The 20,272-nt window shown below is 46.7% G+C and overlaps 2 protein-coding genes and 1 long non-coding RNA gene across 4 annotated transcripts; all 3 read left to right on the plus strand.

Annotated features, from left to right (window-relative positions):
- The first annotated feature begins 6 nt into the window (after nucleotides 1–6).
- Nucleotides 7–7,339, plus strand: LOC136466418 (receptor-like serine/threonine-protein kinase NCRK). 2 transcript variants are annotated; one of them, XM_066464808.1, is made up of 10 exons: nucleotides 7–174; nucleotides 4,131–4,209; nucleotides 4,320–4,445; nucleotides 4,521–4,640; nucleotides 4,757–5,014; nucleotides 5,155–5,396; nucleotides 5,492–5,791; nucleotides 5,881–6,120; nucleotides 6,206–6,448; nucleotides 6,583–7,339. In XM_066464808.1, the coding sequence occupies exons 2-10, from the start codon at nucleotides 4,143–4,145 to the stop codon at nucleotides 6,949–6,951; spliced, it is 1,965 nt and encodes a 654-aa protein (XP_066320905.1). In that variant the 5' UTR covers nucleotides 7–174; nucleotides 4,131–4,142; the 3' UTR covers nucleotides 6,952–7,339. The 2 variants fall into 2 exon arrangements, with proteins under 2 accessions (XP_066320905.1, XP_066320906.1); XM_066464809.1 differs by lacking the exon at nucleotides 7–174 and adding an exon at nucleotides 3,468–3,780.
- A 1,004-nt stretch (nucleotides 7,340–8,343) lies between these two features.
- LOC136462378 (large ribosomal subunit protein mL102 (rPPR5)-like) lies at nucleotides 8,344–10,999 on the plus strand. The gene has a single exon (XM_066461484.1). It carries the CDS (start codon nucleotides 8,470–8,472, stop codon nucleotides 10,663–10,665), a length of 2,196 nt encoding a protein of 731 aa, XP_066317581.1. The 5' UTR covers nucleotides 8,344–8,469; the 3' UTR covers nucleotides 10,666–10,999.
- A 946-nt stretch (nucleotides 11,000–11,945) lies between these two features.
- LOC136462379 (uncharacterized) lies at nucleotides 11,946–15,594 on the plus strand. Its single transcript, XR_010760704.1, has 3 exons — nucleotides 11,946–12,061; nucleotides 12,213–12,298; nucleotides 15,153–15,594. It is a non-coding gene; the product is annotated as an uncharacterized lncRNA (long non-coding RNA).
- Nucleotides 15,595–20,272: the final 4,678 nt, after the last annotated feature.

The raw sequence follows: 20,272 nt of genomic DNA on the forward strand, positions 1-20,272 counted from the left end.
ACAAGACAAGGAAGAAGACAACAAGCTAGGGAAAGGCCCCAAGGCAGCACAGAGAAAAAAGAGGGCAGTGCAGGGCCGGAGGAAGGGAAGACGACGACGGAGGGGGGAAAGAGGAAGAGGAAGACGACCAAGTGCTTGCTTGCTGCTCCTCCGCTCCCTGCAGTCTCTGACGAGGTTAGTACGACCTGCACCTCCTCTCCCCTCGGGCCTCCGCCGCATTCCTCCTCCACATCTGCCGGCCCTGGCCTCACCGGCTCCCCGTCTGGGTGGGAGAGGGAGACTGGCCGGCGGGGCTGTGTGTGAGCTAGCTTCCCATCATCCCAGCCTTGCTCACAGTTTTACTAGTACTAACTACTCAATCCCATGTGTGGAAGAAACGAAACACCACCTGCCTGTTCTCCTCTTGGATAATCGGTGCCGTGCGCTGCATCCATCTTTCTTCAATCTCTCTGATCGTGTCCTGCTCTGTGTGTGTGTTGTTGCCTACTGCTGCTGCCGCCGCCTACTGCCTCAAACCAAACGTTCTTTTTTCCTTGTTCCTTGCGGTTGCTTTCGGTGCCCACCATCCCAATCCCAACAGCGCTGCTGGATGGATGGAATTCATTCCTTTTCCAGATCCCATCTCCGCCACTGATCAGAACAAAGCAGAATGAGCACCGGAGCAGAGCAGAGCAGAGCAGCGAGGAAAGGAGATACTACAGTGGATGCCTTTCTGGTCCGGCCGCCCGGCCTTTTGCTTCTCCCCTCCCGTCGTGTCGTCTCTGACAGAATGATGCTCACATGCGTTCCTTCATCTGCCCCGTCTCTTTCCCCGTTCGTCCTCTGCACAGTCTGCTACCGCTACTAGTTTAATGCCTTCGAGGTCGACGAGATGTGGTAACTTTCGTTTGTTTCATTCAATTCATTCGCAAAATAAAAGAAAAAGTCTGGTTTAAATACAGGCGGTAAAGTGTTAGGTGTGAGTGTGTGACATTGGGGTGTTACATGGTGTCGCATAGAGTGTTCGGATACTAATAAAAAAATTACAGAATCCGTCTATAATCCACGAGACGAATTTATTAAGCCTAATTAATCCGTCATTAACACGTGTTACGGTAGTACCATATTGTCAAATCATGAACTAATTAGGCTTAAAAGATTTGTCTCGCAAATTAGTCGTAAACTGTATAATTAATTATTTTTCTAGTCTATATTTAATACTCTATACATATGTCAAACACTCGATGAGATAAGTAGTAAACTTTTAGGGAGTAACTAAACCAGGCCTTGCTCCAAGATAAACAACCCTTCTTTTTACCTCTCCAATGCGGTCAGGTCACTTGCTGACCCACAGCCACAGGTAGCTGCATTTTCCTCAGCATTTGCTGCCTTTCACATGTCCCACCGTGACTCGGATCAATACATAACATTGGTGAATTCAATTCTCTGTCATCGATCGTGGTGCTTCAGTTTCTTCCTTCCTTTCTTTTCTCTCTTTCTTTAACTCTTGCAGTTCCCGCTTGGCAAAAAAAAAAAAAAAAAAACATTTTCAGTCCTCTACCTGTTTTGCCACTAAAAATGCATACATGCCAGTAGTTAGACTTAGACAAAACAAAGGGAAGCAAGGTGCGTCATCCTCTTCATTTTAATATCCCCAAAACTTAACGAACTCTGCTCAAACTGGAAAGAAGAAGAAGAAAGGGGTAGCCAGGCCAGGGCAAGAGAGACGCACCTGCTGATGCCATCCCGCCTCTCTCCACGTCTGCAAAATAAGCTGAATTTTTGCATGCCGTAGCGTAGCTGGTCATCGATCCTGCTACTCATTCCAATCAAGATCATCCAAAACTCGACGTTACACTACGTGTACGTACGTGTCAGGTACCATGTCCCCGTCCTGCATTGTAGAAAAAGGTCTCCCCTCCTTTGAAAAAAAGGGAGATTCGTCAGGTAGCGCCGCGGCGGCACATGCCGACGTTTTTTTTTCCGTTGTTTTTAAATTCGTCCCGTTTGTTTGGCTTATAAGCCGTACTTTTTCAGCCAACGAATAATATTTTTTTTCTCCTAACAAATTAGCTAATAGTACTTTCAGCTATGGCTTATCAGCCAAGCAAACAGAGCAATGATCATTTTCTTTCTTTGGTGCTCTCGTCTTCACCTACCCTGCTTGTCCTTAACCGGTCACGGCCCCCAATTAAACAATGTGTTGGCTTAGTGCGATGCGAGCTCTATGTTAATACTCTTTGTGATTGCGATGTCGGTGGCCAGAAATACTAGAAAAAAGGCAGCTTAGCATTTCGTTTCATCTATCTGAAGATTGGGTCTTGACGATATAGCAAGTGCATACCCAGTGTAGAGAGCTCCCGCTCTGTGCGGGGTCTGGGGAAGGGCATTAGTGGTAAGTTTTACCCTTGCATGCGCAATACGAGGAGACCGTGACTCGAACCTGATACCTTCCGGTCACAGACGGTAAGACTCTACCGTTTGCACCATGCCCGCCCTTTATGATATAGCACTGCTTCCATCCTGGGGAAAAAAGTGAAATTTCGAGTATATAGAGATCATGGAGGCCCAACTACTTGGTCAATTTACTTACTCTAACCCAAGAATCTATTCATGTATTGTGATCCATGACAACAACAACAACTACTACTACACAATAACAATAACAAATAAATAAATAAAATAAAAATAAAAATAAAAATAAAAAAAAACTATTACATGTCTAAGATCTTGATCCACACAAATATATTACATGTCTAGGATACAATGCATTGATGTGTATCTTGCAACTACTTTAGCATTCAACGATTCTTTGGATGGATCGGGTCACCAAAAAGGATTTTAAATTAGGAGCAACCACCAAGGCACTCCCAAGGGAGCAGCTTATTTTAAGCTCTAGCCACTACTAGCCTGCTGTAGGTAGTCGCAGAGGGCACATCCACAGGCGTACATTTGGAGATGGGACGCAACTATCAGATTAAACGACATTTTGAAATCTCTCTCATACGTTCTTGACCGACATAATCCAGTGACTGGAATTGAGTTTGCATCTTGTGATTGTGATCATTAGTCCAAATCGTTATCGCTTGCAGATTTCAACTGGTAGGTTACTGTCAGCCTATCAGGTTTCCAAAATCTGTTCCTGTTTTGATTGATTTTTTTGTTTTGGACATCTGGTAACATGGCAACAGCATGCTAATGTTAGAAAGCATAAGACAAGTTGAAACTTGGGAATAATCATTCAAGCCATCTTGCATGGACTGACTTTCAGGAGTCTGATCCAGCCTGAGGTCGCTGAAGACCCTGATTAACTCCAGAGTTGGCATCTGTCACTCACACCCGACATTACAGGCCAGATGTCATTTTAAGTTATAATCCAGTGTTCAATGCCCCGAATAGAACATTGCACCTAAGTACAGCCAATCTCTTTCAAGGCCTACGTCTTCTTTTTCCCTACTGCACATATAGTGCTGTAGGTTGAGCTGTCTCCTATCTTGCAAGCTACTGCATTGAGTGTGCTAGTGTTTTCCTTTTGAAAGCAAGCATACATTTGTCAAACTATTGTTGATAGCTTCTGCCAATTCATTGGAACTGCCTGCATTGCATATAAGCTGCCTTCTTTATCTATCAGTTCTTAGACTCCATCTCTCCCCCACCTATCATCTTTCGCGCCTCTTTGATTCTACTTTCAGACCAGGATACTTGTCGTTTTTTTCTGTCTGAAGCAATTTAAATTAGTTTTTTTTTCTTGTACTTTTAGCAGTTTTGGAGATCATGTGTCATATGTTTTGAAGAACTACGGTATGTGATTAGCATCAATGTGATCCATTTAAAGCAGAAGATTCTGCATCCATTTTTCCTGGTTGCTATCACTTGTTGATCTATCATCTAGTAGGATTTGTTGTTTTGTTAATGATGAGTTGTGCATAGTTAATTTGTATCCATTATTTTCTGTTTATCTATTCCCATAGACATATTTTGATACAGTTAGTCAACCATGTACTTGTTTAATATCAAATCATGATGAGACTTGTTCAGTGTGCTCTGCATGTATTTTGGTGGTGTTTTCCATTCCATTCCATTTTGGTCAGCACTCAGCAGTCAATGGTTTTAAACATGCCAATTCTTACTTTTCCATCATTATTTTTCAGAGCTTGCTCTAGATGGGACACATGAAACTTCTCGTGGCCTCCCTCAGCTGTGTTCTTCTGATGCAAGCAGCATCATGTGGTAAGTTCTACAGTCCTCATGAATATACTTCTATTTTCAAAGCTGTCGTGACAAAATGTTCATAAAAATGACGAAAGGAAACAATATCTGATACACTAGCTGTTGTTCAGATGGCACCACGGGCGAAACCGAAACGACAAACTGGACATGTGTATGCGCAGCTCATCCGCTAGGTGAACCAAACTATAACAGCAGCCTATTGTCCAATTGCTCTTCGTCCTGCCATTGTCAACAAGGTAAGGGCAGTCCATCATATAGCTTCTCAACATCTCATTACACGACAATGGCACCTGAATTGGGTGTTGTGGCAGATGAAAATGGCGGCACAGGGTCATGGAACTGCACATGTGCCTCTGATAAGGACCTTCAGAAAGAAGAACATGCTGTGCTACGTGTCAGGAGTTGCTTCACTTCCTGTAACTGCACATCTGGTATGTGATAATTTCTTGTTTAACTATTCAGAATTTCAGATACATGAACCCCATTATGGACTAAAATGCTCAACTGAAACTGGGGTTGCTGAATATGGTCTCCATTATAACTTCAGGAAGTTCAGAGGAAGGGAAAAGGCATGTCTCCAGCAAAACAGTCATAATTACGCTCCTAGTTTGTGTGATTCTCACCACTACTGCTTTCCTTGTCACCACCGTGTACTACTTCCGCCGCAAGGATGCTCTCTCTCCACGATCGCAGGTATACTCCTTCGATAAATACACTAGCTGGAGCAGCAGATCGAACCTTGTCAGCAATCGATCGTCTCCACTTCCCCAAATGAAACCGAAACCGAGGCTTGGTGTTTTAAAAGGCAAGCTTAACCTATGCATTTTCCCTGTCTGAAATTTGAGATGTGCTGCTTGACTGAAATTGCCTGAGATCGGTGCCATGTGTTTGTTTGAGGACAGTGCATAGCTACACCCTGACTCTTGTTTCAACTTCCTGCTGCAGAGTTTCTGTGTAACTGCAATCTCATATGTGGTGGTGAAAGCGGCACATTCCCTGGTGTCATCATCCGGTTTTCATACGCAGAGTTGGAGCAAGCAACCGGGAAATTCTCAGACGAGCATCTTATCGGAGTTGGCGGATCGAGCAAGGTGTACCGAGGCCAGCTTGGCGATGGCAAGGTTGTTGCCGTGAAGAAGCTAAGGCCCCTAGGAGGTGCAGAGGAAGACTTTGAGTTCCTGTCAGAGGTACGCAATGCTGCAGACACCAAATTAAAGCAGCAATCTTGCATATGCAATCCTTGCAATTCCTTCTCTCATTTCTGACGTGTGATGATGCGTAGATCGAGCTGCTGTCGAGGCTGAACCACTGCCACGTGGTGCCATTGCTTGGGTACTGCTCGGAGAGCCAGGGCCGGCAGCTGGAGCGGCTGCTGGTGTTCGAGTGCATGTCCAATGGCAACCTGAGGGACTGCCTGGACCTGAAGCAAGGGAGGAAGCCCATGGACTGGCAGACCAGGGTGAGCATCGCTCTCGGCGCCGCAAGGGGGCTGGAGTACCTCCACGAGGCGGCCGCGCCGCGTATCCTCCACCGCGACATCAAGTCCAGCAACATCCTCCTGGATGACAAGTTCAGAGCCAAGGTCAGTGGCTTGTTACTGATTCGGGCTTGCTACTGAATGCTGCAGATTATATATTGTGCTGAGATTTTGATTCTTGTGATTGGGTGCAGATCACTGACCTTGGCATGGCCAAGTGCCTGATGAACGACGGCGTGACGAGCTGCTCGAGCTCCCCGGCGCGGATGCTGGGCACGTTCGGGTACTTCGCGCCGGAGTACGCCATCGTGGGCAAGGCGTCGCTCAAGTCGGACGTGTTCAGCTTCGGCGTCGTCGTGCTGGAGCTCATCACCGGGCGGCAGCCCATCCACAAGTCGTCGTCGACGAGGGCCGACGAGAGCCTCGTCATCTGGGTGCGTACCATAGCGTAGCTCACGACACGAGCTGCTGGTTCGTTACAGGATCAAATGATGAAAGATGGCAATAATGGGCGTGCAGGCGATGTCGCGGCTGCGGGACAGCAGGCTGGTGGTGACGGAGCTGCCGGACCCGACGCTGCAGGGCAAGTTCCCGGCGGAGGAGATGCAGATCATGGCGCACCTGGCGCGGGAGTGCCTGCAGTGGGACCCCGAGGCCAGGCCCACAATGACAGAGGTTGTGCACATCCTCGCCACCATCGCGCCACTCCAGCAGGGCGCCAAGCGCCGAAACCTCCCCATCGCCGCCGCCTTCAACCTCACGGTCAGACTCCTTCTCCCATCCCAGCCACGTACATCTCTTGCCAGCGCCACGCATGGCTGCTGCCATGGCATGCCATGGCGCGCGCGCGCACGCCGCAGGCGTTCTGAGTTCTGACATGGCACTCAACTCTGCAGCCGTCGCCACACGTCGGAAGGTGTGACCCGGAGCCTAAGGACGACGACGACATCGAGAGGCAGCTGCGGCAGGAGTGCTCGCCGATGACGGCTGCCCAGTCGCAACAGCAAGCGCGCCGCCCACCGGCGCCGTCGCCACCACCGGGCCGCGCGTCGTGGCCCGGCGACAGGGTGAACTTTGTGGGCAGAGGCGCGGTGGTGTCGGGCGAGCTGGTGGACGGGACGCTGCTGATGAGCCCCCACGGCCACGGGCGGAGCAGCTGGCGGCCACCACCGCCACCGACGCCCGGCGACGAGGAGGCGGCGGTGGACGTGGACCTGACGGAGCCTCGGATGGAAGCGTTCACGCAGCCGGCGGCGTTCAGATGACGAGAGGATTGGCAGGATCAGGAGGAGATGGTTGTGGTTCTGATTGGTGCAGCGGCGGCGGGTGCTGTTCATCTTCTTGTTCATGCCTCTCCACGAACCCAGTCCACACCTTCATCTCAGCATCTGCATGACTGCATCCATGAATGTACAGTACAGGAAAACACATCTAGATCGACAAGGGGAAAAGAAATGGTGTTGAGATCGTTGTGGGATAGGGATATAGGATAGGTTGAACACGAGATCAATGCCGATAGGAGGGATGGCAGTCCTCCATGTCTGAATCTGAACTGAATCCACAGCGCACGCGAGATAGATATCCAACAACACTGGATCTCCAGCGATTGTAAGTTTGTCAGGAAAGTAGATGTGCAACATGGATTCTGTTAAACGGCGGAGCCATGAATTAATTAAATTTAGGGGGGCGAACAAAGGCAGTATAAACATCTTATATACGTACTAATAAAGATCATCGAGAGAGAGTGTTGATACTGAATTGCATGTGTTGCGTCATTACTCGTGACAAAAAAAAAAAAAATGAGTGGCGTTCAGAAGGTTTGGTTGGAAACTGATTGTCAAGAGCTGGTGCGCCTGTGGAACAAAGGTACCGATCAGAGGTCGGCTGTGGTTTCGGTCTTGAGGGAGATCCAGGATTTGAGCTTATGCTTTCAAGCTTTTAAAATTTCTTTCATTAGTCGGAAATGTAATATGGTAGCTCATACTTTGGCAAAGCAGGTCACAGGTGATGCACAGTCTGAGTTGTGGCATGTTAGCCCGACTTGCATTGAGAATGATTGCCGCCTAGTTCCTTACCTCAGTCTCTTTTAAGTGCATTTTGCCTGCCCAGTGTCTTCTGCCACCGGAATGTTCAATTGTATATCAAATTTATGACTCAAACTGACATCACTCGCTGATGAGCAATCTGAATGTATCTTGGCACCTAAAAAAATAGTTATGATGATTCATAAAAACAATCTGTACATCATTTTATCGATACCCACATGGAGTCATTCATTTTGACAGTTCAGTGATCACATTCTCAAATATTTCACAATCGCAATCCCATTCTGTCTCATCTCTGAACCTAAAGAAGGAGACGACGTCTTTTCTCTGAACCTGAAGAAGCACCAACTGATGCAGACTGCAGAACCGTCCTTGAATATTCCTCCTTCCATCCTCGCCTTGGTATTTCTTGAGATTAATCTACAAGCACCTGACCAGATGCATAAGAGCACGAATCACTTGACGAAGCTGTAGAGTAGCGAGCCGCAGCCATGCTTGCTGCGGATGGCAACGTACAAGTGGGCTAGTCCAACGGCGCGAAGCGCGGGATTATTTTCTGGGCCGTCTGATATGTTGGGCCGGAGTTAGAGCTAGGGAGCATCGAGTGCGAGCCGAAGCAGGGACGTACGATCCTCAGCGGACGGCGATCCGTCTCCGACTGGCTGCACTCTCCGCCGACTAAACCCTCGTCTCCTCCATTCCTCTCCAGTCTCCCCACCTTCCGCCGCATCAGCAGCCATGGCGCGCCGCCACCTCGCCTACCCCCTCCACCTCCCGCTCCTCTCCCGCAATCCCGGCGCGCCCACACGCACGCTATGCGTCGAGGCTCCGGCTGAGGCGGAGGCGGCGCCCCCCTCGCCGTCGGCGCCCACAAACCCGCCCCGGCGCGAGGAGCCACTCCACGAGACGATCCTGCACATGATCCGGCGGCGTCCGTGGACGACGCGGCTGGAGAACTCGATCCGCCTGCTCTCGCCCACGCTCGACGCGACGCTGGTCCACGGTGTCATCTCCGGGGCGGCGTCCGCGGGGCGCGCCGACCTGGCCCTCCAGTTCTTCCGCTTCGCGTACCGCCGGGGCGGGTTCCGCCCGGAGGGCGGCACGTTCGCGCTGCTTGTGCCGGCGCTCGCGTCCCGCCGCATGCTCAACCACGCGCGCTGCCTCGTCCTCGACACCATGCCGTCTTTCTCCGTCGCGCCCGACGAGCCCACGCTCGCCGCGCTCATCGCCGCCTACGGCAGGGCCGCCATCCCGCAGGAGGCCGTCAAGCTGTTCCGGATAATGCCCGACCTCGGCGTCCCCCGCACGGCGCTCTCCTACAACGCCGTCCTCAAGGCCATACTCTGCCGCGGACGCGAGGCCATGGCCAGGCGGATCTACAACGCCATGATCGCGGACGGGGTGGCGCCCGACGTGTCCACCTACAACACGCTCATCTGGGGGTTCGGCCTGTGCAAGAAGATGGAGACCGCAGTCAGGGTGTTTGGGGACATGAAGGGCCATGGGGTGACGCCTGATGTCACCACCTACAACGCCCTGCTGAATGCCTGGGTGCGCGCCGGTGATCTGGAGAGTGCGCGCAAGGTGTTTGATGAAATGGCTGGGGAGGGGATCCAGCGGAACTCGGTTTCGTACAATGTCATGATCAAGGGGTACGTGGAAGGCGATAGGGTGGACGAGGCAGTGGCTTTGTTCGCTGAGATGGGCGAGAAGGGTTTGAGGCTGAGTGAGAAGACGTTTGCTGCGTTGATGCCAGGGCTTTGCGATGACCAGGGCAGGGCAGCGGAGGCCCGGAAGGCAGTGTATGACATGGCGGAGCGGAGGCTCACGCCGAAGGACAAGTCGGTGTTTCTGAGGCTTGTGACAACACTGTGCAAGGCTGGGGACTTGGATGGGGCGCTGGAGGTGCACCGGAAGAGTGGGCAGTTCAAGCATGTGCTGGTGGATCCAAGACAGTATGGAGTGCTGATGGAAGGCCTTTGCGCAGGTGGCAAGTCCGAAATGGCTATTGAGGTGCTAGATGAGCTTATGGAGAAGGGCACCTTGCTGAGTCCAAAGAGTCCTGTGCTTGAAGCATCGGCTTATAACCCAGTGATCGAGTACCTGTGCAGCAATGGCAGCACCGCTAAGGCTGAGACATTCTTCAGGCAGCTGATGAAGAAAGGTGTGGATGACAAGGCTGCGTTCAACAGTCTTATCCATGGACATGCAAAAGAAGGCGTGCCGGAGGCGGCGCAGGAGATTCTTGCCATTATGACACGCCGCGAGGTCCCAACTGACCCTGAATCACATGTGCTCCTAGTTGATAGCTTCCTGAAGAAGAATGAGCCCGCTGATGCAAAGACGGCATTGGACAGCATGATGCAACATGGTCACTTGCCAAGCCCAGCTCTGTTCAAATCTGTCATGGAAGCACTGTTCAATGATGGTCGGGTTCAGACCGCAAGCAGGGTCATGAAGTGTATGATTGAGAAGGGGGTTACTGAGAACATGGACGTGGCACACAAGATACTGGAGGCTCTCTTCATGAGGGGCCATGTGGAGGAGGCAATCGGCCGTGTCAATCTGATGGTGGAAAATGGCTGTATGCCTGATCTAGATAAGTTGCTGGTTGGTCTTTGTGATAATGATAGAGTGATGGAGGCGCAGAAGCTGGCTGATTTTGCGTTGGACAGGGACTTCGATGTTAGCTTCTCGACCTATGACAGAGTTCTGGAGGCCCTGTACGCTGAAGAAAAGACGTTGCCTGCGTACTCCATGCTGTGCAAGATCAAGAACAAAGGAGGTGTTGTCAGCCAGAAAGGTTGCGATGATTTGATGGAGAGCTTAAAATCTGAAGGATACTCAAAGCAAGCAGATATTTTGTCTAGGATCTTGGCAGAGAATGCACAATCGATGCCCAAGAGGGGCAAAAGGGTTGCCATGGGTGCTTAGTGAGCTTTGCCAGCTTGTTGAGACCATCTGTTTTTCTTTTTTACTTGAGGAAAGATGTGATTTGTTTCTTTTTGAGTTATTTGTCAAGTGGGGATTTTCATCCTATGGGAAAGAAGCAGGGACATTTACTTTCTGTTTGGAGGATCCCTGATTTGTTCGTCTTAGTGAGAAGAAACATATGCAATAATAGGCAAAGATGTACCTCCTATTATGAGTTTTGTTGCGAAATTTAGCATTAATTACTTTTAACATACTGTACTTCCAATGATTTTTAGTGGATGTACCAATGGCTGTCCAGGAGTTACTCTTTGCTTTTCGTTCTTGTGAAGCACTACTAATTAACACAACACACACACACACACACACACATATATATATATCCTGTTCTTGCAATTGCAAAATTGATGAACAGGCACCATAGCTGTGTTTGATCGCAGATTGTATGCTAAGATGACAAATGATCGTGTCCTCAATGCAGTCTGATAATATTAGTCCTTTTTTTTTTCAGTTATCAGGGTTTCAATAAAAAATCACTGGTGTGTTCCTCTGTAGAGCCATGAATCAAATGATGTTTTTCCATTTCCTGACCCTTTTCTTTTCAGAGTTTGCACTGTTTGATTTACTTTGCAGGCTGCTTTAACTGACGGTTGTTGGTGATCTCAGTAATTTGATATGATGGTAGTGTTAGTTCTCTTTGACCAGCATGCATCCTTGGATGTGGTGGTGCTGGTAAATGCAGTTATGTAACTTCTCTTGATATGCAGTTTGTCTGTAATATACTTCGATGTGGTGGTGCTGGACCTGTGTGGTCTTCAGCAATCTTTTTGTGTTGATGCCTTTTGGTTCAAAACCTGTGGGGTAAGGTTCAGTTTAGTTCACTGGGTGCAATCTGACTCAGAGTTCCAGATATGCAGGAGGGTTTTGGGTGTCCGTAGACTGTTTGCTGTCCTTTTTCTTCTGGTTTTCAGACTCTTGTATTTCTGTTTGTCTGAATGGAAATGGGGTGGCCTCGTGCGGAAAAAAAAACATGCATCCTTGGATATCCTGCGTCATGTTGGTCCTTCGAAATCCAAGCGGTAATTGTTTACTATCTTCCCGTTTGCATCGATCCTCTTCCTTCACTAACTCCTTATATATATGATGAAAAGTCTGTCATCATCAGGTTGAGTTTAGCATCAAAGACATTTGCCACATTGCTATTTTGTACTGTTTCACTGTTTCAGTCAAGTCAGTACCAAGATATATTAATATATGTTGTATGCTGGTCATTTGCACTGGACCTGAAGCACACCAATTTCTTTGTAGGTGTATTACAAGGCTCACTGAGAATGGCCAATGGTCCACTGATGCGGGTGCCGCAATGCATCGAGACAACTTGCAAAATTGGCACAAGAAAGTAAGAATTTACAACTTCATAACACTGGAAATAGTCCTTATCCTTCTTCTCTGCACCCTTTTGCAGAATGTGCTTATTTTAAATAGTATGCTTGGAAGAGTTTCATGCCCTGTAGTATGATTACAAACCATCTATTTTTCTTTTTGACTAGAAGAAAGATGTGATTTCTTTCTTTTCATCGATGCTTCTTGAGCAATTTGTCAAGTGGGGATGTTCATCCTATCAAACAAGAAGCAGGTACATTTACTTTCTGCTTGGAGAATCCTTGATTTGTTCATCTTAGTGAGAAGAAACATACGCAATAATAGGCAAAGATGTGCCTCTTGTCATGATTTTAGTTGCAAAATTATGCATTAATTACTTTTAACATACTGTACTGCGTACGGTTTTTAGTGGTTGTACTTGTACCAATGACTGTCCCTAAACGTTCAGTTTTGGCATTGAGGTTAATGAAGGAGTCCTCTGTGATTTCCATTATTTTGAGACTAAGTTTTGGTTCCATTAGTTACATCTGTTTTGTGCTGTTGCATGGCTACATGGTTTGCTGAATTAGTGAGATGCTTTGAAGCTATGAACTTGCATGTTCTGAGATTGCCAGCTGACTTTATAGTACAAAATGGTAAAGATTGCACTTAGGACTTAGGAGGCTTGTTTTGCAATACATTTTCTTGTTATATACTACTTATATTCCAGCGCACCCTAGCATCTTTGCTATGACCATCGGTGTATTGTAGCAGCTTCTGGGAGCAATTACTTGTTTGCTGTTGGTGATAATTGCCTCGTGTCTATGTGCTTGAATTACTGTTGTTTTCTGCGAGTTTAGCTAGCTACACTTCAACAACAACAACAACAACAACAACAACAAAGCCTTTAAGTCCCAAACAAGTTGGGGTAGGCTAGAGTTAGGTTCAGGCACGTGAATAGCTGTCTTCCAAGCACTCCTATCTAAGGCTAAGTCTTTGGGTATATTCCATCCTTTCAAGTCTCCTTTTATTGCCTCTACCCAAGTCAACTTCGGTCTTCCTCTGCCACTTGTGATTGAAAAAACAGGGACTCTTCATGCATACAGATTTCCATGATATGGTTTGCCCTATATTTGTTCCTTCTTTTCAATTTTAGATCCTGTTATGTTATGCATACCAATGTGCATACTGCGCATTTTCAAATCTGTTATTTATCTGGTCATCCTAGAGTCAAGCAGTGCCCAAAGTAAGAACTATGGTGGCCAATTACAAAAAGTTTATAGCCTGTTCAGGATTCAGTTCCCACCGGGCTTGATAGTTGATAGTTATGTTTCCTTGTCCTATATTGTCTGTGAAACGTGCTGTTCCAAGTCTTGGCCTTCCACATACTGTCTCCTTTTCTTATGAAGTGTTATTTTCTTAAAATAAAATCCTATAACATCATTTTCACTGCATATCCGTAGTGGCACTATTCTTTCGGCTCTTTTTTCTGGGAAACTCCTTTCAGCGCAGCCTTTTGACGCTTTTAGCTCTTTGCCCTATGAAACTTGGTTTTCGTCCTCACCTCCTTGACCCATTCGTTTGGGCATTCTGAAAACGATCCACTGATGCCATTTATCCTACTTACATGATTTCCCTGCTAAGGCTGTGTTACTGTCAGTACGAGGAAGGCCCTTGGTGTGAATCTTGCTGATAGTAGGATTGATGCAAACCGTGCATACACTGCATGCACTTAGGGAGGGCAAAGGACTGATTATGCAACAAAACTGTTGCTGCTTCTGTTATCCATATAAATTGAGATGTGCAGTCATTGTGATAGTCATTTATTGCCTCTGAAAGAAGTCAACAAAGCAGCCTATCATGTATAATCCCTGGACGTAGGCATGCAGGTTTTAATGGGTCAACCTGATGACCCATTACCCAAAACAATTTGTTTGGTGTAAATACCCGCTGGGTCAACCCAATAAGTTTTAGTGCCAATCAGTTCCAAGCACTATGGGTGATCGGATGTAGCAATACAAGCCCTGTCTTCTCCGTTTACAGTGTGATTCAAATTGTTCTGCCAAGAACTATGGGTAATCGGGTACAGCGACACGCTGCCTGTCCACCTCCCTGGGCCTGGTGTCAACAGTGCCCTGCGCAAGGCCCCAAGCAGTAGCGGATGACGCCTCTCCCACAGCAGTCGCTGACCACGCTCCTTGAGGCGGCCGCCAGACCCTGAGGTGATTCCATCTTGATGCAAATCCATTCCTCCCCATCGTAAGCGCCATAGGATCCAAGCTCCTCTCCCGTTGCAATGTTCCCTCAGGTAATCTTGATGGTTCTTCGGTGCAAGATTCATTCAGCAATTTTAGGGCTGCCAAATCGTTCTTTTTTCATAGGGCTGCATTGCCACTGCCCATTCGTCTTCTCTGATCTCCCTAGCCCACGACGCCGCCTTCCATCGAGCTGACTTCCGGAAGTTTCGATCCATCAGCTTCGTTTGTTTCACTCCATGTTTAAATTATCAGTTCTTTTCTTGTAAGTTCAAAACAGTGGTGTTGGTTCGTCCGTTGTTTGCACAAAGGTACTGCATCTGTTTTGTTTGCACAGCTTACATGTCTTGCATGGTCACTTCTCTGGTCCGATAGGATAGGCCTTGCATTCGTGATTGATATGGATACATTGAATGCTTGTTCTAGAATTTCTCAGTTTACGGTGCAATTCTAGTTGTTCTAAAAGCATAATCCTTCATCTGTATTTTGAAGTGTAAAATGCTTATTCCCTAGAATTTCTCAGTTTACAGTGTGATTCTAATTGCTGTCGACCACTATGATGCTAAAAAGGATTTTTTTTGCCTTTCCAGATGTAGTTCACATATCTGGCATAACCTTAATACTGTTCCTTCCTTCTACCAGAATACAATTGTTTATTTCTTCTATTTTTTCACATACACCACAGTCCACACTATCATCGCTTTGGCAATATTTTCAGTTACCTGCAAGTTAGGGCACTGGTTAAGAGTTAAAAAGGAGATGACAATATGGGGGCCTGATGACCATCTTCTGCATCTTTGAATGCTCGCATGTGCTCTTTTACCAATGTCATAATGTTACACCAATTTTATTAATATTTGATTCTTTCATCAGCTTTCACTCTCCTACAGATGGGATACCCCAGGCAGCGGCGAGAGCAAGCTAATAAAAGGCGCTAGTCCCTTCAACATCCAGCGGGAGTAATTCTCCTTCAGCCCCAACACGCAACTAGGGCAGTAGTAGGATTTCTCCTTGCTGGATCAAACCAAGGTCCTGCCTATCATTTGGTTTGCTGTTCAGTCGGATGGACCATTGCCAATCCAAATGATTTTGTATCGTTCTGTTGGTAATATGGCATGATGGAGTGTTGTGTATCTGAAAATTTTGGTTGCGCATCTTGTTTGACACAGACTGAGAATTTGATATGGTGTTAACTTTTGTTCATGTCCTGTAGAAGTGCGTAAGGTTGAAAAATCACACTGACAATCTATATGAATGCGCAAGCTCTTTGGGTTCAGACTAAACAGAAACACAGTTCGAGGGTTTCGCTGTATGTTCTTTTTACGTGGTCAAACTAATGTATTTGTTTTTTCGGTAATGTATTTTCTGTGTATCTCATGAAAAAAAAAGACTAATGTGGCAGTCATTTTTTTTTGAAAGAGAATAAACATGTATGCAGCTTTTTTGTTTTTTGTTTTGATAAGGATGTATGCAACGTTAAAAGTAGCAAACGGCTTGTGCCTTTTCTTCCGTCTTATAAAAGCCCAGACTTTATCATTTCTTTTTACAAACATGTTTTACAAGAAGGAAGAAATAGACCGTTTCTTTTTACAAACCCCTCTAATTCTGGCCGTCGGTTGAAAGCAACTGTCATTTTTTTTTTGCAGAAGCTCCTTGATCTGGAGGAAGCCGCTTGGTCCGCTGAAGGTAGCAGCCTTGAAGAAGAGGAGCCTGCCTGTCCTGTCATCAGCAAGTCGGCTAGCGACGATTTGTTTCCATGCTTGAGGAACTATGTTTTCAACGACTAGCAGTGCTGAGCAAGGTCAAATATATGCATTAACATTTTTAGGTCTACCAAACTGGCTGTGTGATGTATGGATTGGCGACAAAGAAACAGCAACCGACGTTGTCGCTTTTTGTTGCACCTAACCTGAACACCAGCAAGCAAGCATGCCTTTTGATTTTTTTTCATGGGGTTGAAGTTGAGAGCTGTTCAGATTTCCCAGATAGCGAAACCGGAGCGAACAAGCTTTATTAGTTTGTTGCCACTAGCCTATCCATAAATTATAACATATATAGGGCCTCTTTGGAGACACCAACTAAACTTTAGCTGACTAAATTTATCTGCTAGGGATCCAAACGGCCCAGCTAAAAGATTAGCTAAAGTTTAGCTACTTCAATTCAGCTAAAGTTTAGCTAAGTTTATTAGTTGAAGGATCTAAACACCATAGCTAAAGTTTAGCTGAAAGAATTTTTAGCTAGCTAAAATTTAGACTTTAGTTGAGTGGATCCAGACAGACCCATAGTCAATTTATTCATAGTACAGTGCGTGAAATACTATATATTAATTAGTCAGTAGCCAGAAATGTCTTTTGCTTTGGCCACCTCACTAACTTATTAGTACTTGCTCATATACTCCCTCAGTTCTAAACGGTAAATTATTCTGGCTTTTCTAAATATATGCATAATTTTTACTGCACATCTACATGTGCGTTATGTTTAAATATATAATAATAAGAAAGACTTACAGTTTAAAATGAAGAGAGTATTAAACTTTTATAATGCTTTCATTTTGCCTCCATTGCAAGTCGTCTTATATATGTGGGCTTATTTTTATTGTTTAATAATTACTGTGCATGCATATCTATATAAAAAATGTGAGGCAGCAGGTTGATCACTTGATGCTACCTTGGGCACAGAGAGACAGCACGTGAGTTGGAAGCAAAGAAGTAGTTAGGTTGCTTTGCAGGATCGGCCTGCCTGCACCTGCAGTGGTTGCATTGCATGCACTATATCTATGAACATTTGAACAACGTCTTGACTTGAGCAAGAATGTGCAAAGGTTTGTCAGGTCGGCCATCCCTTGCTCCATTTCTCTGTTACCTTTCCCTCCCTTGTTTGAATCATTCAATAATAGAGAGGATCAGAGGAAGCATATACAAGAAGAACCTTGCTCCCAAACGCTTGCGCTAAAATGTTCTTTTCCTTCTCTGTCAGTTTTTTTCTTCTTCTGATAATTCATGAGTGGACCGCATGCATGGATGCACAATCTTTCTCCTTATAAGGAACAGAACTGAATTGAATGGAATGGACTGATGGGAGGGACCATGCATTTGTGTATTGCAAACGAACAACATACCTGCAGGAACATGTGGACACGGAGCGACATCGCCATCATTTATATGTTATTTATCCCTTAAAACACCAACATAAGTACTGTAGCATTCAATTATAAGCTACTCCATTCGTCCCTAGATAAATCAATTCCTAAAATCTATGTCAGTCACATTTTTTTTAGTTTGACAAACTTTATAGAAAAATAGTAATAATATCTATATGTTAGGTTGATGTCCACCAAATCGGCCCAATGGTCAACTTGGGCCCTGATCCGCGTCCTGATGGGGGGCGCCCAACCAAGTCATGGTTGGTGGGCCCCCATCGCACTACGCTATATAAAAAGGTGGGAGCCGGCGGCTCACGGCACACGAGGTTCACCGGTTGCCAAAGCACCCCACCAACACTAACCTTAACCGATCTAAGGGAGCGCAGCAGCGGCGGGAAGCACTGCCACTGTTCGCGTCCACTAGCCGTCGCTCTTGAACCTCGCCGCAACTCCACCGACTCGTGCCGCCACACCTTCACCATGGCGACCTCGAGCTCCAGCGCCAAGCCTGCTGATGGTCGGTAACACCTTCCCACTCTCATCCTCTCTCTCTCTCTCTCATTTTAGTTCATGTTCTAGGATGCTTTATCCCAAATGTAAGAACACCACCCACTTGATCTACTGCTAGTTGATCCTAAGTTTCAACAATGGTATCGGTGTCTTAATCTAGTGTGTAGATCGAGTCTGGGGTAGTAAAGTGAAAAGAAATTGGAAGGAGATGAAAGATTTCCAAGTTTTCCCAAACCCTAACCCTAGATCACAGGACGAAGAGGAGGAAGGGACCTACTTGGGTTCTTTCCCCGCCGTCGTGCGGGAAGAAAGGGCCGACCAAGCCGCCGGCTCGCAGGAGCTCGACACGTGTGCACAGGCGCGTGGGCTCAGGGCGCCGACACGAGGCCACTCGACGGCGGCGCGCTCTACCAATTGGGAGCGCGCGCTCCGCCGAGGGGGCCCGCGGCGGCGCCGTATCCTCGTCCGGCTACCACGCGCGGCCGTCGCTCCGTCGTCTTCAGGCGCCGCTGGCGAGAGAGGGTCGAGGGGGAGAAAGAGGAATGAGGCTAGGGTTAGGGGAGGCCGACCGGGGGGGGGCATTTTTGTTCTCCCGATAGGTGCACACGACTATCGAATCGTGATCGATGGCCAACAGAGCTCGGGCTAGCTTTAGGCCCAGGCGGGAAAGGGGTTTCCTGGCCCAGGCCCAGGTTGTGGCCTAGGCGAGGGGGAGGGAGGCGCGCGGCTGGGCCGCATGCCGTTTTTGCAGCTGGGCCAAAAGAACAGTGGGGCTTTTGATCTTGTTTTATTTTTCAGAAGCGATTTTGATGAATTATGTTAAGTTTTGATGTTTAAATCTCTACTCAAATTTGAACCAACGGGATGATTTGTTCAGAGAGTAGTTAAGTACATGGAAATGCTTATGATAATATCATTTTAAGATTATTTTTTCATGTTTCCGCTGCAAAGTTGATGTTTATTATCTTCTAATTAAATTTGAACCAACAGGAGGATTTAATGTTGAAGAGCAGTTATAGTATTCAGTAAATTATGGTATTATTATTGAAAGCATCTAGGCCACTAGTTGAATTTTGGTGATTAATGACAACGCAAGATTACTGTGACTAACATGTGTTTTGTAGAGACAAATTGAGTTAGGTCATGGTAATATCGATTGTTTGGACAATCAATGGTATTCATGCCCCTATCGATGGAAATCGTTTTAGTTTTCAAAGGATGGACGACAAGGTTAAGGACAACTAGTTCTAAGTGTCGTTTGGCATTGAAGTGACACTTAGAGTAGTTTAGGACTTTGTTTTTCCCTTTGGCAGTATATTAAGGGGGGTATGAACTAGTAGCTTGCCCTAGGTGAATCTAATGGATTAGGTGTGGTGCAGACTTGTCAAACTTAGCACTAGGTAGTTCAAGGACAGTCCACATGTCAATTGAAGTCGATGCCATTCACAAAAGTTGGTCGAATTTGAGGGAATGGAGACTTGGATATTGACTGGATGCTGGATCAGACGCACGGGTGCCACGTCTAGTCAACAGTATAGCTCGTGCAACAAGGAAGTCTTCTTGATCGGACGCTGGCTCCTTGCCCAGACCAGACGCGCAGGTGCCAACTAACTGTAGTAGCAGGGTATCGTTGCAGATAGCTGACCGGACGTAGAAGAAGAAAGCGGCCAGACTCGCGTGTTGCCGCGTTCGGTCAACAATAGTCCAGGTGGATCGGACGCGTTCGGTCGTAAATTTCCTCCCTCTTGTCCATTTATTCAGCTGAGAAACACCTTTGCAGTGCAAGGGAGAGCAAGACCCTAGTGGAGTGATTGAGATTTAATAATCCAAGATTAAGGACATCATTAGTGCATAGGGAGTAGCAAGTGTGCATCCACCTTTCTCATTAGACTTGTCTTAATTAAGTGAGAGTTTGTGCTTGTTACTCTTAGTGATCGCCATCACCTAGATGTCTCAGTGGTGATTGAAAGCTTGGTGATCATTCGACGGAGCTTGTGGATGACCCAAGTCATGGTTTGAGCGGTTATTGGCGATTCACCACGACGGAGTATCGAAGAATCAGCCCATAGAGAGCACTTAATCCTTGCGCGGATCAAGAGGGAGCTACACCCTTGCACGGGTGCTCCAATGAGGACTAGTGGGGAGTGGTGACTCTCCGATACCTCGAAAAAACATCGCCGTATTCCTCTCCCTCTCTTTACTTTGAGCATTTACTTTTGAGCAATTCAATTCATATCTTTACATTCTTAGAATTGTCATACTAGAGTAGGATTGGAACCTAGGGTGCAAAACTTTTGCGCGGTAGAACAATAGAAACACTTCTAGGCACAAGAGGGTGAAA

The sequence above is a fragment of the Miscanthus floridulus genome, chromosome 7 (assembly GCF_019320115.1).
Source record: "Miscanthus floridulus cultivar M001 chromosome 7, ASM1932011v1, whole genome shotgun sequence".
Taxonomy (NCBI): domain Eukaryota; kingdom Viridiplantae; phylum Streptophyta; class Magnoliopsida; order Poales; family Poaceae; genus Miscanthus; species Miscanthus floridulus.